Here is a 14400-nt window from a genome sequence, read left to right as displayed (position 1 = left end):
CAAACCAAGTCTCCTGGTTGGAATCTCCACTCCAAAGACCGTTTCTTGTCAGCTTGACCCTTCTGACTCAGAAACGCCTTTTCCAAACTGTCTCTCACCGTCCGCCAAATGTCTTTAACCTGCTGAGCGGTCTGGACGAGCTCAGCTCGTCCAACACCGCCAGAGGCTGCCGCTCAGGCCCTGCTGGGCCGATTTTAGTCAAATAAAAAGCAGCACACGCAGCCGGCACTTTGCCAGCCGCGTGTGCTGCCTGATCGCCGCCGCTCTGCGGCGATCCGCCGCGAGCAGCGGCGAAAGAGGGTCCCCCCAGCCGCCTGAGCCCAGCGTAGCCGGAACAAAAAGTTCCGGCCAGCGCTAAGGGCTGGATCGGAGGCGGCTGACGTCAGGACGTCGGCTGACGTCGATGACGTCACTCCGCTCGTCGCTATGGCGACGATATAAGCAAAACAAGGAAGGCCGCTCATTGCGGCCTTCCTTGTTTATTCTGGGCGCCGGAGGCGATCGGAAGATCGCCTCCGGAGCGCCCTCTAGTGGGCTTTCATGCAGCCAACTTTCAGTTGGCTGCATGAAATAGTTTTTTTTTTTATTTAAAAAAAACCCTCCCGCAGCCACCCTGGCGATTTAATCAGAACGCCAGGGTGGTTAAAAGACCTTTGCCACGCCTCCAGAGCTGGAAACGGAGTGGAGGCCACTGGTAACGGTGAAAATTTGGGCAATCTTCCAGACACAACCTGGAACGGAAAAAATCCAGTGGAAGAACTTCTCAAATTGTTTTGTGCAAATTCTGCAAAGGGCAGAAATTTGACCCAGTCATTCTGCGCCTCTGCAACGTAACATCTCAAAAACTGCTCTAATGACTGGTTGACCCTCTATGTCTGACCGTTGGTCTGTGGGTGGTAGCCTGATGAAAACGACAGCTTCATGCCCATTTGATGACAGAATGCCCTCCAGAATTTAGATACGAATTGGACTCCCCGATCGGACACTATGTTTTCCGGAATGCCGTGCAGCCGGAACACGTGTTTGATAAACAAGTCGGCCAATTCCTGGGCCGAGGGGAGTCCTTTCAAGGGCACAAAATGGGCCATCTTGCTGAAGCGGTCGACTACCACCCAAATGACCGACATGCCCTCTGATCTGGGAAGCTCACACACAAAATCCATGGACAAGTGGGTCTATGGTTCACTCGGGGTGGGTAAAGGCTGCAACGTCCCTACAGGTGCCAGCCGGGAGGGTTTGCTTTTAGCACATACCGCACAATCCTTAACAAATTCTTTGCAGTCGGCTGCCAGAGACGGCCACCAAGCACACCTGGCCACAAGATCCTGCGTTCTAGATGCCCCAGGATGTCCCGCATTCTTGTGTGAATGGAATATCTGTAGCACCCGAAGACGGAATGGCAGAGGCACAAATAAAACTCCCTCAGGCTTCCCCTCAGGGACATCCTGCTGAAAAGGACTCAAGGTCTCTGTCCAGTCTTCCCAAGTCTCTGTTACGGCCAGCACCAAATTTTGTGGGACAATGGTTTCTGGGGCAGAAGGCTGTGCTGTCTCCAACTCAAAGCATCTGGACAGAGCATCTGCCTTAATGTTCTTGCTACCCGGGGTATACGTAATTACGAACCTGAACCTCGAAAAAAACAAAGACCATCGAGCCTGACGGGGACTTAATCTCTTAGCCCCCTCGATGTATTCTAGATTCTTGTGATCCGTGTATACAGTAATTGTATGTTCTGCTCCTTCCAGCCAGTGACGCCACTCCTCAAAAGCAAGTTTAATGGCTAAGAGCTCTCTGTTGCCTATATCGTAGTTTCTCTCTGCCGGAGAGAACCTACGAGAGAAATACGCACAAGGGTGTAGCCTTCCCTGCAACCCTGACCGCTGAGACAGCACAGCCCCTACCCCAACCTCCGAGGCGTCTACCTCAACAATAAAAGGATAAGAGGTGTCTACATGTCTCAGGATGGGTGCGGAACAAAACAAATCTTTTAAAGTGGAGAAAGCACTTAATGCATCAGGAGACCAGTGGGTGGTATCTGCCCCTTTTTTCGTAAGACAGGTGAGGGGTGCGATAACCGTGGAATACCCCTTTATGAACCTTCTATAATAATTTGCAAAGCCTAAAAACCGCTGTAAAGACTTCAACCCAACCGGCTGAGGCCATTCCAAAACAGCGGAGACTTTGGCGGGGTCCATAGACAGGCCCGTGGTGGAAATTATGTACCCCAGAAAGCCGACAGATGTGACTTCAAAAATACACTTCTCAATTTTAGCGTAAAGTGAGTTTTGTCTTAATTTGTTGAGTACAAATTTCACATGCATTCTGTGCTCAGAGAGGTTGTTGGAGAAAACAAGTATATTGTCTAGATAGACCAGAACAAATCTCCCCAACACCTCTCTGAAGACCTCGTTAATGAGTTCCTGGAAAACGGCCGGGGCATTACATAACCCAAAGGGCATCACCAGGTACTCGTAATGCCCATCTGGCGTGTTAAAGGCCGTTTTCCACTCATCGCCCTCTCTTATGCGCACCAGGTTGTACGCGCCCCGCAAATCCAGCTTTGAGAAGATCTTAGCATCGGTGACCTGCGTAAATAAATCGTCTATCAGGGGTAACGGATAGCGATCCTTTACCGTGATCTTATTTAGTCCCCGGTAATCAATACAGGGCCGCAGGCCCCCGTCTTTCTTTTTAACGAAAAAGAAACCTGCTCCAGCAGGCGATCGGGACGGCCGGATGAAGCCTTTGGCCAAATTCTCATGGATATATTCTTGCATAGCCAATTTTTCTGGCCCAGATAAATTGTACAAATGACCCCGAGGGGGCATACAACCTGAACGGATATCAATGGGGCAATCGAAAGAGCGATGTGGGGGTAATTTGTCTGCAGCCTTGGGACAGAACACATCAGAAAATTCCACATATTGCTCAGGTACCCCCTGTACATGAACCCTGGTTTGGCCCAATGTCACTTCCCTAAACATCGCTGAAAGCAGTTTGCTGACCAAGAAATTAGTTGGCCGGTGGCCCAATCAATGTGTGGAGAATGAAGGTGCAACCATGGCATGCCGAGTATAATGGTGGAGGTGGTCATGTGCAACACAAAGAACTGTAACTTCTCCCAGTGCAGTACCCCTATGGTGACCCCCACCTCTGGTGTCTGAGACAGTGGGCGATTCCCTTGCAGAGGAGAGTCATCCACTGCCGTAACCTGGATGGGTGGTTGTACTGGTGTGAGCGGAATACACAATCTCTTAGCAAACTCAAAATCCATAAAATTTGCCGCGGAGCCTGAATCGATAAAGGCTTCCGTGACCTCAGTCTTATCTTCCCACGTAACGGTACAGGGAAGAAGCAATCGTCTTTCTTCTAGGGGTAAAAGTCGGACACAGAGGGTGTTACCCCCTACCACTCCTAAGCGGTAGCGTTTCCCCGGCTTATTGGGGCAGTTTTGTACTATATGCCCCCCTTCAGCGCAGTACAGACACAGCTGTTCGGTCATTCTCCGTCTTCGCTCTACCTGGGTTAATTTTGACCGAGAAATCTGTATCGGCTCGGAAGGTGGCGAGACGGGAGAAGGTGAAATAGTAGGAGGTGGAGTCACTGGGACCGTGGTGTAGGATACCCCTCTGAGACAGGAACTACCCCTGGTCTGTTTTTGGTAGCGCAGCCTGCGGTCGATTCGGATGGCCGCTGAGATGGCCTCATCGACTGTTCTGGGCTCGGCTGGCTTAACATCAAATCAGAGACCTCATCGGACAGCCCTGACAAGAAACAATCTAATAGGGCATAAGTGTCCCACCTGGCCGTAACTGACCACCTCCTAAACTCGGCTGCGTAATCTTCGACCGGACCTTCGCCTTGACGCAAAAGCTTGAGCTTCCGCTCAGAAGTCGAGGCAAGGTCCGAATCATCGTAAATTACTGCCATAGCTTTAAAGAATTCCTCTACAGAGGTAAGAGCTTTGTCTCCGGCGGGCAGGCTATACGCCCAAGACTGGGAGTCGCCGGACAACAAAGTTTTAATAAACGTGACCCTCTGGGTCTCAGTACCCGAAGATTGGGGTCTCAACTCAAAATAGGACAACACCCTACTCCTAAAATTCCGGAAGTAAGATCTGTGACCGGAAAAACTTTCAGGTACAGGCATACGTATATCAGAGCTAAAAGGGGATCGCACATAATCCACTGATGTCTGGAGGGTTTGTACAGACCCTGATAGGGCCTCAATAAGTGTTATGTGGGTGCCCAGTACTTGATTGATGTTGTCCACCAAAGCGGCAAGTACACCCAGACAATCAATGTTTGCGTCCATTTTGTATTTTGGTCTGGCGTTCTGTAACGATCGGTGAAGCACAGAGAGGATCTGATTACCGGTGATCTGCAGTATCACTGGGAATACAGATATATACCAGATTATAAGTGATCTGCAGCATCACCGATAATCCGATATACTAGCTAACCTCTGTTCACCTGAATAGAGTGTAGTGTTTGGTGTAACAGTAACACTTCAAGGACTAGGCCTCAGTGCAGCAAGGAGTACTGCACAGATTCCTTCCGCAGACCTGAGCTCTCCAAGACAGGAGGAGTCAGACTGACAGTAGGAAGGATTGTCTGAAAGTAACCCTCAGGACGAAGGGTCGCTAACAGAGCGAAGAACCGCCTCTAATGGTAAGGTCGGTTCTCGAGGTCAGACAAGTCAGGTCGTACACACACGGACAGATACAGTACAAGATCAGAAGACAAAGGCGGAGTCTAAGTACAGGCAGGGTTCAGCAACGGGGTATCAGATATATCGAGGTACAGAATCAGGAGGCTGAGGCGGAGTCTAGGAACGAGCCGGGGTTCGGCAACAGAGTATCAGAAATCTCGAGGTACAAGATCAGAGTTCAGGAGGATAGTCAAGGCAGGCAAAGGTCATAACAGATAATCACAATCAAACTAGTACTTTAGCTATCAACAGAATCTAGCTAAGTGTAGGATTACAGCTCCAGCTGGTCCCGGCACACTTATGGATCTGACTACGGATCTGGGTGCTCCCACATATATGATCGCACGCCAGACAAAGAGCAAGTGAACAGCCAGTGGTATATATACACAAGGACCTTTCCAGGACCTCCCTAATTGCTGGACCAATAAGAGTGGTGGAAAATGTCAGCTGACCCGCCTGGTCAGCTGACTCCCTTCTGGCTGTTATTTAAGTTCTGCCTCTGTGCGCGCGCGCGTGTCACTCTGAGTCTAGGTGGACTATCAGTCCCAGCCACACCTGTACTGTCTTGCAATGTATCCAGTTCCAATGCGGATTCCGCCGCTCCCAATGCGGATTCCGCCGCTCTGCCTATGCGGCATGCGGCGGTTTTTCCGCGTTGTGACGCCATGCTGGACGCGGAAACAGCCGCCCCACCTTGAGAGACGGCGGCTTTTCCGCGTTTCTTCACATAGATAGAGTAAATATTAATACTCACAAATCAGGGTTACCATTAGTCAACCACTGTAAAGGCAGGTGGGGAGATTTTCCTGACCCCACTCAGGAATAAGAAGTCGCTCTCTGTAGATGAGAAAAAAGGGGGTTCAACCCTCCACCCAGGGTGGACTCAATATTATGCAGGAGAACAGAGGCGCCAAGAGAATAAAAGGAAGCTAAATGAGCTTAAAAAAAAAAATTCTTGGTAAATAGAGGAGGTAGTAGTGGACTTACCTCCTCCAAGTAGACACACAACGACTGTAGCAAAGACAGTCAATATAGTTTATTTATGAACTCCAAATATGCAACGCGTTTCGCAGGTTTGATCCTGCTTCATCAGGCAATAACAACGGAGCAATAGCATATGTGGTCAGTAGAAGAGCCAGGCACACAGACAGACAGAGGTGCCTGGCTCTTCTACTGACCACATATGCTATTGCTCCGTTGTTATTGCCTACTTGGAGTCGTTGTGTGTCTATTTGGAGGCGGTAAGTCCACTACTACCTCCTCTATTTACCAAGAATTTGGTTTTTAAGCTCATTTAGCTTCCTTTTATCCTTTTGGCGCCTCTGTTCTCCTGCATAATTTTCTCATTGATGCATTTTCTTGTGCCTCCGGAGGTTAGTCCACCACTACCTCTACATTTTATATCTTTTTATCCTTCTAGCGCCTCTGTATCCATACTACGTTAAGTATCTAAATTGGGCTGTTTTTTTTTCTCCCTACAGGTGCACTTTAAGTATTTGCAGAGCAGATTGATTTACTCAGGTTTTGTGTTTGCCCATTGTGAAATCTTACTTCTCCCTGATTTATTTGCTGAAATTTATCACAGGCGCCAACATCTTTAGGACTGGCAGGTGATCTCTGCGGAATGTTAGTTTACTGAGAGTCCTAAAACCACTAGAAAAGATCTCTGGTCTCCCAAAATGCTCTCATGGGGAGATCCATATAATGAACAGCCTAGGCTAAGGCTACATACACACATCAGACCATAGTCTTTTGAAAATGAAAGATCACAGACCAATCTTACCCCATTCCATGTAGTATGAGAGCCATACCTACACAGTCTATTCCATGGAGCTGAACTCCACATCAGACAGAAATCTTTGCAAGATGCTGCACACACAGATGCTGTACAGACACAAAAGTCAGTATCTGCAAAAGATCTGTTCCTGCCAAAGATCCGTTCCTGCAAATTGCATTCATAGTCTATGAGATCTGCAGATCATCATACACACATGATTTAACTGACATTCATCTGCAGATCAAGCAATCATCTGCAGATCTGAAAATCCATCCTGGTGGATCTGATCTGCAGATGAATGTCAGTTAAATCATGTGTGTATGATGATCTGCAGATCTCATAGACTATCATTGCAATTTGCAGGAATGGATTTTTTGCAGGAACAAATCTTTTGCAGATACTGATCTGTTGCGTCTGTACAGCATCTGTGTGTGCAGCATCTTGCAAAGATTTTTTTTTCTGATGTGGAGTTCAGCTCCACAGAAAAGACTGTGTAGAGTATGGCTCTCATACTACATGGAATGGGGTAAGATTGGTCTGTGATCTTTCATTTTCCAAAGACCATAGTCTGATGTGTGTATGAGCCTTTAGCCTCAGTAGTAGGGTGGGGCTACAGAACAACATACAGCAACATATAGCTATAAGAAGTGTTTCTGATGCTGAAACCAGGATATTTAACATAAAAGTGGACATCCTGAATAATTTACTGCATTCCACTTAATGCCATTACGGTGCTTCTTTAAAGCAATACTGTAGGGGGGTCGGAGGAAAATGAGTTGAACTTACCCGGGGCTTCTAATGGTCCCCCGCAGACGTCCTGTGCCCGCGCAGCCACTCACCGATGCTCCAGCCCCACCTCCGGTTCACTTCTGGAATTTCCGACTTTAAAGAGACTCTGTAACGAAATGTTCAGCCTTATTTCTTCTATCCTATAAGTTCCTATACCTGTTCTAATGTGGTCTGTCTTACTGAAGCCTTTCCTACTTGCACTGTCTCTGTAATAAATCTTATCTCCTTTCCTCTGTCGTGTCTGTCGGGCTGAGGCTGGAATGTGTGGAATGTGCAGCACTGCTTGTCATTGGCAGAAGCTTTACACACCCCCTCCAAGCTCTGCATGAGTCACACAGTAAGCTAGTTCTCAGCCTATGATACTGTGGTTAGAAGCTAGTCTTTTGTTTGTAAACACTGCCTAAAACTGTTAATTACAAACCAGGATTGCAGCAGGGAGTGGCAGAAACAGCACAGAGGGGCACAGGAGAAAATAAGGAATAGAATGGTATGCTTTTTATTGTAAGAATATTAGAGTACAGATTCTCTTTAAAGTCTGAAAACCACTGCGCCTGCGTTGCCATGTCCTCGCTACCGCTGATGTCACCAGGAGCATACTGTATGGTCTGTGCCTGCGCCGTGCGCTCCTGGTGACATCAGGGGAAGCGAGGACACGGCAATGTAGGCGCAGTAGTTTTCAGACTTTAAAGTCTGAAATTCCAGAAGTGAACTGGAAGCGGGGCCGGAACATTGGTGAGTGGCTGCGCGGGGACAGGATGTCTGCGGGGGACCCTTAGAAGCCCCAGGTAAGTTCAACTCATTTTCCTCCGACCCCCCCTACACTCAAGTGACAAAATGTAATTCTCTGTGTGTTCCCTTTATCCAGGGCAGCACAATTACCTCTGTGCCGGGAGGAATGACTGCATTGTGGATAAGATCAGAAGGAAGAATTGCCCATCGTGTCGGCTCAGGAAGTGCTGCCAGGCTGGCATGATTCTCGGAGGTAAGCTGTGCCTTCTTTATTCAGAGGAGAAATGCGGGCGTGAAAAATGGGCACCAGGAAATTTGGGTGCTCAGTTCCGGCTAGTAGAATATCGGTAACATTTACAGATACTAAAATCGCGATCGCTGAGGCCAGGGTTTTGCGATTTTGTGAGTGATTATTTTAGCACCTCCCGGTGCTTACCTGCGTGGTAGGATTTTTTGTAAAGTGCTTTTCTAAGAGCTTTTGCAGAGCATTTTTTGTCTCTTTGACCCGGAAAAGAATAAAATAAATACAATGTATTTATTCTTAAAAGCACTGGGGAAATCACTATACAAAGGGCTTTTTTTAAACGTTTTGCAATTTCCGAAGATATAGCTGCTTCCTGTCCACGGTAGTCTTGTCCTTTTCTCAAAACACAACGTTTTTGTTTTCCTTTCTGGTAACATGAAGCTGATAAGGTAGCTCTTAAAAATGGCTTAAAGAGACTCTGTAACATGAAAAAGATCCCCTGGGGGGGTACTCACCTTGGGTGGGGGAAGCCTCCGGATCCTAATGAGGCTTCCCACGCCGTCCTCTGTCCCACGGGGGTCTCGCCGCAGCCCTCCGAACAGCCGGCGACTGTGCCGACTGTCAGTTCAATATTTACCTTTGCTGGCTCCAGCGGGGGCGCTGTGGCGACTTTCGGCACGGAAATAGACGGAAATACCCGATCTCCGTCGGGTCCGCTCTACTGCGCAGGCGCCGGAAACTTGCGCCTGCGCAGTAGAGCAGACCCGACGGTGATCGGGTATTTCCGCCTACTTCGGCGCCGACAGCCGTCAGAGCGCCTGCGCAGGAGCCAGGAAGGTAAATATTACGTCACCGCTGCACGGAGGGCTGCAGCGAGACCCCTGACGGATGGAGGACGGCGTGGGAAGCCTCATTAGGATCCGGAGGCTTCCCCCACCCGAGGTGAGTACCCCCCAGGGGCCGTTTTGTCGTTACAGTTCCTCTTTAAAGTGGTTACAAACTCTTGCACAGCACTTACACAGCACACAATGAAAAGTTTTCATTTTACATATAAATGCTGTAAAACTCCACTGCACTGAGTGGTTTGTGTTTGTTTAGCTACATCAGAATATAATTAGTCTAGTCAGTAGCTGAGAATGCGAGCGTCGAGGCTCTGCCTGTACAGGAAAAGACTGAGGCTCCATTGCAACACAATATATTACTAGCCTCGACTTTCACCCAAGGGATCGAGCCCAGACTCCTGTGGGTGACAGTAATTGTGCATGTGTATGCACCTTAAAGCCTTGTACACACGTATGACAATGTAGGGCCAAAGCTACACAGAGGCACCGCTAGATTCTAGGCCAGCAACGCATACAATTGCTGTGCATGGGGGTAGTCATCAAGCGGTGCACGAGTGAGCACGGTCTCCCTGTTCCGAGGCGGAGATCAGTTTCTAGGCACACTAAATATTAGACAGGGATGGTTGTTATCAGCCGCCTTGGCAGATCTTAATATAGCGTGTGTACAAAAGAACAACTATCAAATAAACAGTTTTCTGTAAACCCCACAAACCTATAGAGCTTTTAGCCAGCAACACTATAAACCTTTTCAAAGGTCTCTCAGCACACCCTGTGTTTATCAGCTGTTTGTAACAATTTTGTGTTGGCATCGGGAGAGGGATCATTTACACACATTTGAAGCTATATTTCTGCTTTCTATCATTCTGAACAGATTCTAGTCACAGTATTAGAGCCAGTGAAGATTGTTTATGTATGCTGGATGTGCTGGGCACAGTCTTCCATAGTAATACCCACAGAGGAAAACTGTTCTCTGTAAATGTCATTTTCTTCACATAAAACATAAAAAGCTGAAAAACCCTATTGCTATTTGCTAGTAATTACTGGAGATATATGTAGCATTTACAATTTTAGAGGTACAGACTAACCAGCAAGCTTTGGTGAACCAGAACTCATTGGAGTGTGTGAGGGGCTACAATGGTCCAAAAAGCCCCCTTTCTAAAATCTTATGGAAAACAAAAGTTTGCTTTCTTAAAACAGAAAGTATTTGCGATAATTCAGGTTGGAGTGAACTTGAGATGTCTCCCACAATGCATCACTGCTGAAATATGCAAATCAACCATTGTTGCCCTTAGAAGCTAAACTTAGAATTTAAGTTAACTTTGATAGTTGTCCTTTAAAGTACTACTGAATCTGGGTAAAATCTATCAAATGAAGCCCATAGTGGGCTAGATTACCTTTGTAGAAGTGTGCTGCCACTGCTAGTTGTTATCTACTGGTATCCCCCTTTCCAGTCCCCATAGCTCCACCCCCAGAGGCACAGAAAAACGCTGAAATTGTAGGCCAATCAGAAGATCCGAAAATGCTCAGTAGTATCCGAGTCTTGTGATTGGTCTAAAATATTACAGCTGTATTCCGGTTGACGTGTATAAATTTTGCATTTGCATTCTCTGATTGGTCCAATGCTTCCGCAGTTGCAGTAATGTGATATTTCCCCAGAAATCTGATTTCCGAAATCCAATTTCCGCTTGCGCTAAGACCATTTCCAATTTAAATTCCAGGATTTCAGTCAGTACGCGGTAATCCCTGTCTGGCAGCCAGCCAAGCAGGAAGTGGCGCTCACTTCCTGTGGCGAAAGTGATCGCGTGCGTGGAAGCGTATTTCTAAAATACGCTTCCGCGCATGTGCAATGTGAAAAGGTTTTTCACGCGTGGCTATAGACCTACATGACTTCCAACATGCCGCACGTCGCCGCAGAACCGCGCGGTAATGTAGGTTTGCCCTCATGTCGGGGATGCAGTGAAAACGTCACTTCCGTCCTATCGCGCCGCAATGGTTCGGTATGAAAGTCCACATACTGTAGTTACATAGTTATTTCGGTTGAAAAAGACATACGTTCATCGAGTTCAACCACAGAACAAAGTCCACATAGACTTTCACTGCCCTGCGGTAGCGCACTGCACAGTCCCAATGTGAAAGCCCTTTAATGGTTCAGTGAAGGAAATTCCACCCCAGCATACAGTGTCAGACTGGGAGGTGGAAATGTACTGCTATGTACAGTATAACAACACTCAGGGGCTTAAAGGGAACCTTAACTCTAAAAACATCAGACATCAACAAGTACATTTTTACGCATTACGGGTGCACCAGCAGGAATGCGTAAAAACGTACGCATGGGGGCCGACCGACTCCCAGTCGGCAAAAACGAAACCAGCTGGCAGCGAGGGCACAGGATGGCTGCAGGGGGCTGGTAGATGCCCCAGGTAAGTAAAACTCATTTTTTTTTCTAGAGTTAAGATTCCCTTTAACTACAATTTTTAAGGCCCACCAGCAAAACTTTGATGAGCCCCCAGTGATCACACCCTTTCCCTTACCAACCCCTAGTGACCCTCACAGCATGGGGGCCCATCTTGCAAGGGTCATAAAACAAGTGTGGCCATTATAATCTTCACACCCATAACAAGTGTAGCCTCAAATACACCTGATCTTCAGGATGGACCCCTTTATCACAGAGAGTGATGAAGTAGTTGGGGCCCCCTTAAGCCGCATCTACACGAGTAGATGCAGCCGCGATGCTCCTTATCAATCGAGCCGCTGATGCGGCTCGATTGATAAGATCCGACAGAACGGATCTCCGCACCGCCGATTCCCTGCTCGCTCCCCGCGAGGGGACAATGGCAGGGAATGGAGCGGAAGGTAAGCGGCGCCGGCGGGAACGAGCAGGGAATCGAATGCGGCGCACGCACGGCGAGCGGGGACGCGGCGGGCACGCGGAAGAGGCGATCCGGCGGCTAATCGAGCCGCCGGATCGCTGCAACATCTTATAGTGTAGACGGGGCTTTACAGCTGTCGCAGGGGCTGCTCCACGGTAGTTACGCCCCCAGTGTCAGACTGGGAGCTGGTAAAGCTGAGTAAATCAACCTGCTGGCCAAGCAGCAGTAACCCTTTGTGATCACTCCAAACAAACCTGTAGCAGGTCTTCACTGTGAGCAGCAACACCTGATTACTGCTGCTTGGCCAGCAAGTAAATTTCCTCAGCGTTTCCAGCTCCCAGTCCAACACTGCCAGCATAGTAGTCATTTGTGGCAAACAAACTTGTATGAAGGCGCCCAAAATAACAGGTGCGCTGTATGCCTAATCTAACTGCTCCATGTGGCGTAGTTTGCAGAATCTGCAACTTCCCTTTCTGTCCAAAAGATCCATCTGGCCACGCCTCTTTAGTGACACACTTCCAGCGTGATGAGGCCTTCTGTTGCTCCTGTGCTCGTGGTGAAAGTTGTTTAGTCTCTCACATGCTGAACAGAGCACCTCTGTTGTTTTGTGTTTATCCTCAGCCAAATCAGAAACTAAAACAATCTCTAAAGTTGTGGAAACAGACGAGTCATAATACAGAAAACAGTGGAAAATGTTCAGTCCCAGGAGAGGGATGACTGCTGTTACATTATGTTAGGATCATTCATTTTGAAGTAGAGCTTAAGCTTCCCAACAAACAAGTGTTGAAAATAGAAACCCTTGGTGGGAAAAAGCTAATGTGCAGTTTATGTTTGAAGTAGAAGACCTGCTTTCTTAGTGTAATAGTTGAAGCTAAAGCTTGGTTTACTGTCTTATTTGATGTCTTTGTTGGTCAGCCCAAAACAGAAATGGGCAAGGTTGCTTACAGACTGGGACGATTTCTGGAAAGGTCACAAGGCCCGAGCCTTGAGCGGCTGCAATCCAATGGACCTGAACATGAAAGAGGGGTTGCTACAGATGAAAGAGGAGGCTGAAAATGGGGAGGAAGACATGAAAAAGGAAAACTGATGCCTTAGGGAGCTGTTCATGAAAGAAAGGGCTATAGTACATGGATGATACACATAGTTACATAGTTATTTGGGTTGAAAAAAGACATACAGTACGTCCATCGAGTTCAACCAGAAAATAAAGTACAACACCAGCCTGCTCCCTCACATATTCCTGTTGATCCAGAGGAAGGCAATAAACCCTTACAAGTCATGGTCCAATTAGCCCCAAAAGAGAAAAAGTTCCTTCCTGTCTCCAGATGGCAATCAGATAAAATCCCTGGATCAACATCACTGGGCATTACCTAGTAATTGTAGCCATGGATGTCTTTCAATGCAAAGAAAGCATCTAAGCCCCCTTTAAATGCAGATAATGAATTTGCCATAACTACTTCCTGTGGCAATGCATTCCACATCTTAATCACTCTTACTGTAAAGAACCCTTTCCTAAATAAATGGCTGAAACGTTTTTCCTCCATGCGCAGATCATGTCCTCTAGTTCTTTGAGAAGGCCTAGGGACAAAAAGCTCACCCGCCAAGCTATTATATTGCCCTCTGATGTATTTATACATGTTAATTAGATCCCATCTAAGGCGTCTTTTCTCTAAACTAAATAAACCCAGTTTATCTAACCTTTCTCGATAAGTGAGACCTTCCATCCCATGTATCAATTGTGTTGCCCGTCTCTGCACCTGCTCTAAAACTGCAATATCTTTTTTGTAATGTGGTGCCCAGAACTGAATTCCATATTCCAGATGTGGCCTTACTAGAGAGTTAAACAAGAGCAATATTATGCTAGCATCTCGAGTTTTTATCTTCCTTTTAATGCATCCCAAAATTTTATTAGCTTTAGCTGCAGCGGGCCAGCGGCTTGGCATTGAATATGATTATTTAACTTGTTGTCAATGAGAACTCCTAAGACCTTCTCCAAGTTTGATGTCTCCCTCTGTATCCCGTTTATTTTGTATGGTGCTAGACCAGGCGTGTGAAAACTTGGCCCTCCAGCTGTTAAGGAACTACAAGTCCCACAATGCATTGCAGGAGTCTGACAGCCACAGTCAAGGCAAAAGCATTGTGGGACTTGTAGTTCCGTAACAGCTGGAGGGCCCATGCCTGTTTGCCCATGCCTGTGCTAGACCATTGGTTCGACCAAAATGCATGACATTACATTTTTCAACATTGAATTTCATCTGCCATGTATGTGCCCATATAGCCATCCTATCCAGATCCTGTTGCAATATGACACTATCTTCCTGAGAGTTGATGATTCTACACAATTTTGTATCATCTGCAAAAATAGCAACATTGCTCACTACTGCTTCTACTAGGTCATTAATAAATAAATTGAAGAGCACTGGACCCAGTACAGACCCC

The 14400-nt window shown here is 47.3% G+C and overlaps 1 protein-coding gene across 2 annotated transcripts in view; it reads left to right on the top strand.

Moving 5' to 3' along the window:
* Positions 1-14400, top strand: part of PGR (progesterone receptor) — a 148570-nt gene that overhangs the window by 65410 nt on the left and 68760 nt on the right. For both annotated transcript variants that reach the window (XM_068266849.1, XM_068266848.1), the window contains one exon: positions 8142-8258. In XM_068266849.1, the coding sequence (XP_068122950.1) occupies positions 8142-8258 (117 nt within the window). The remainder of the gene's footprint in view (positions 1-8141; positions 8259-14400) is intronic.

Source organism: Hyperolius riggenbachi, chromosome 2 (genome assembly GCF_040937935.1).
Source record: "Hyperolius riggenbachi isolate aHypRig1 chromosome 2, aHypRig1.pri, whole genome shotgun sequence".
Taxonomy (NCBI): Eukaryota; Metazoa; Chordata; class Amphibia; order Anura; family Hyperoliidae; genus Hyperolius; species Hyperolius riggenbachi.
The sequence above is the reverse complement of the archived record's forward strand: the minus strand, read 5'-3'. Positions and strand labels throughout refer to the sequence as shown.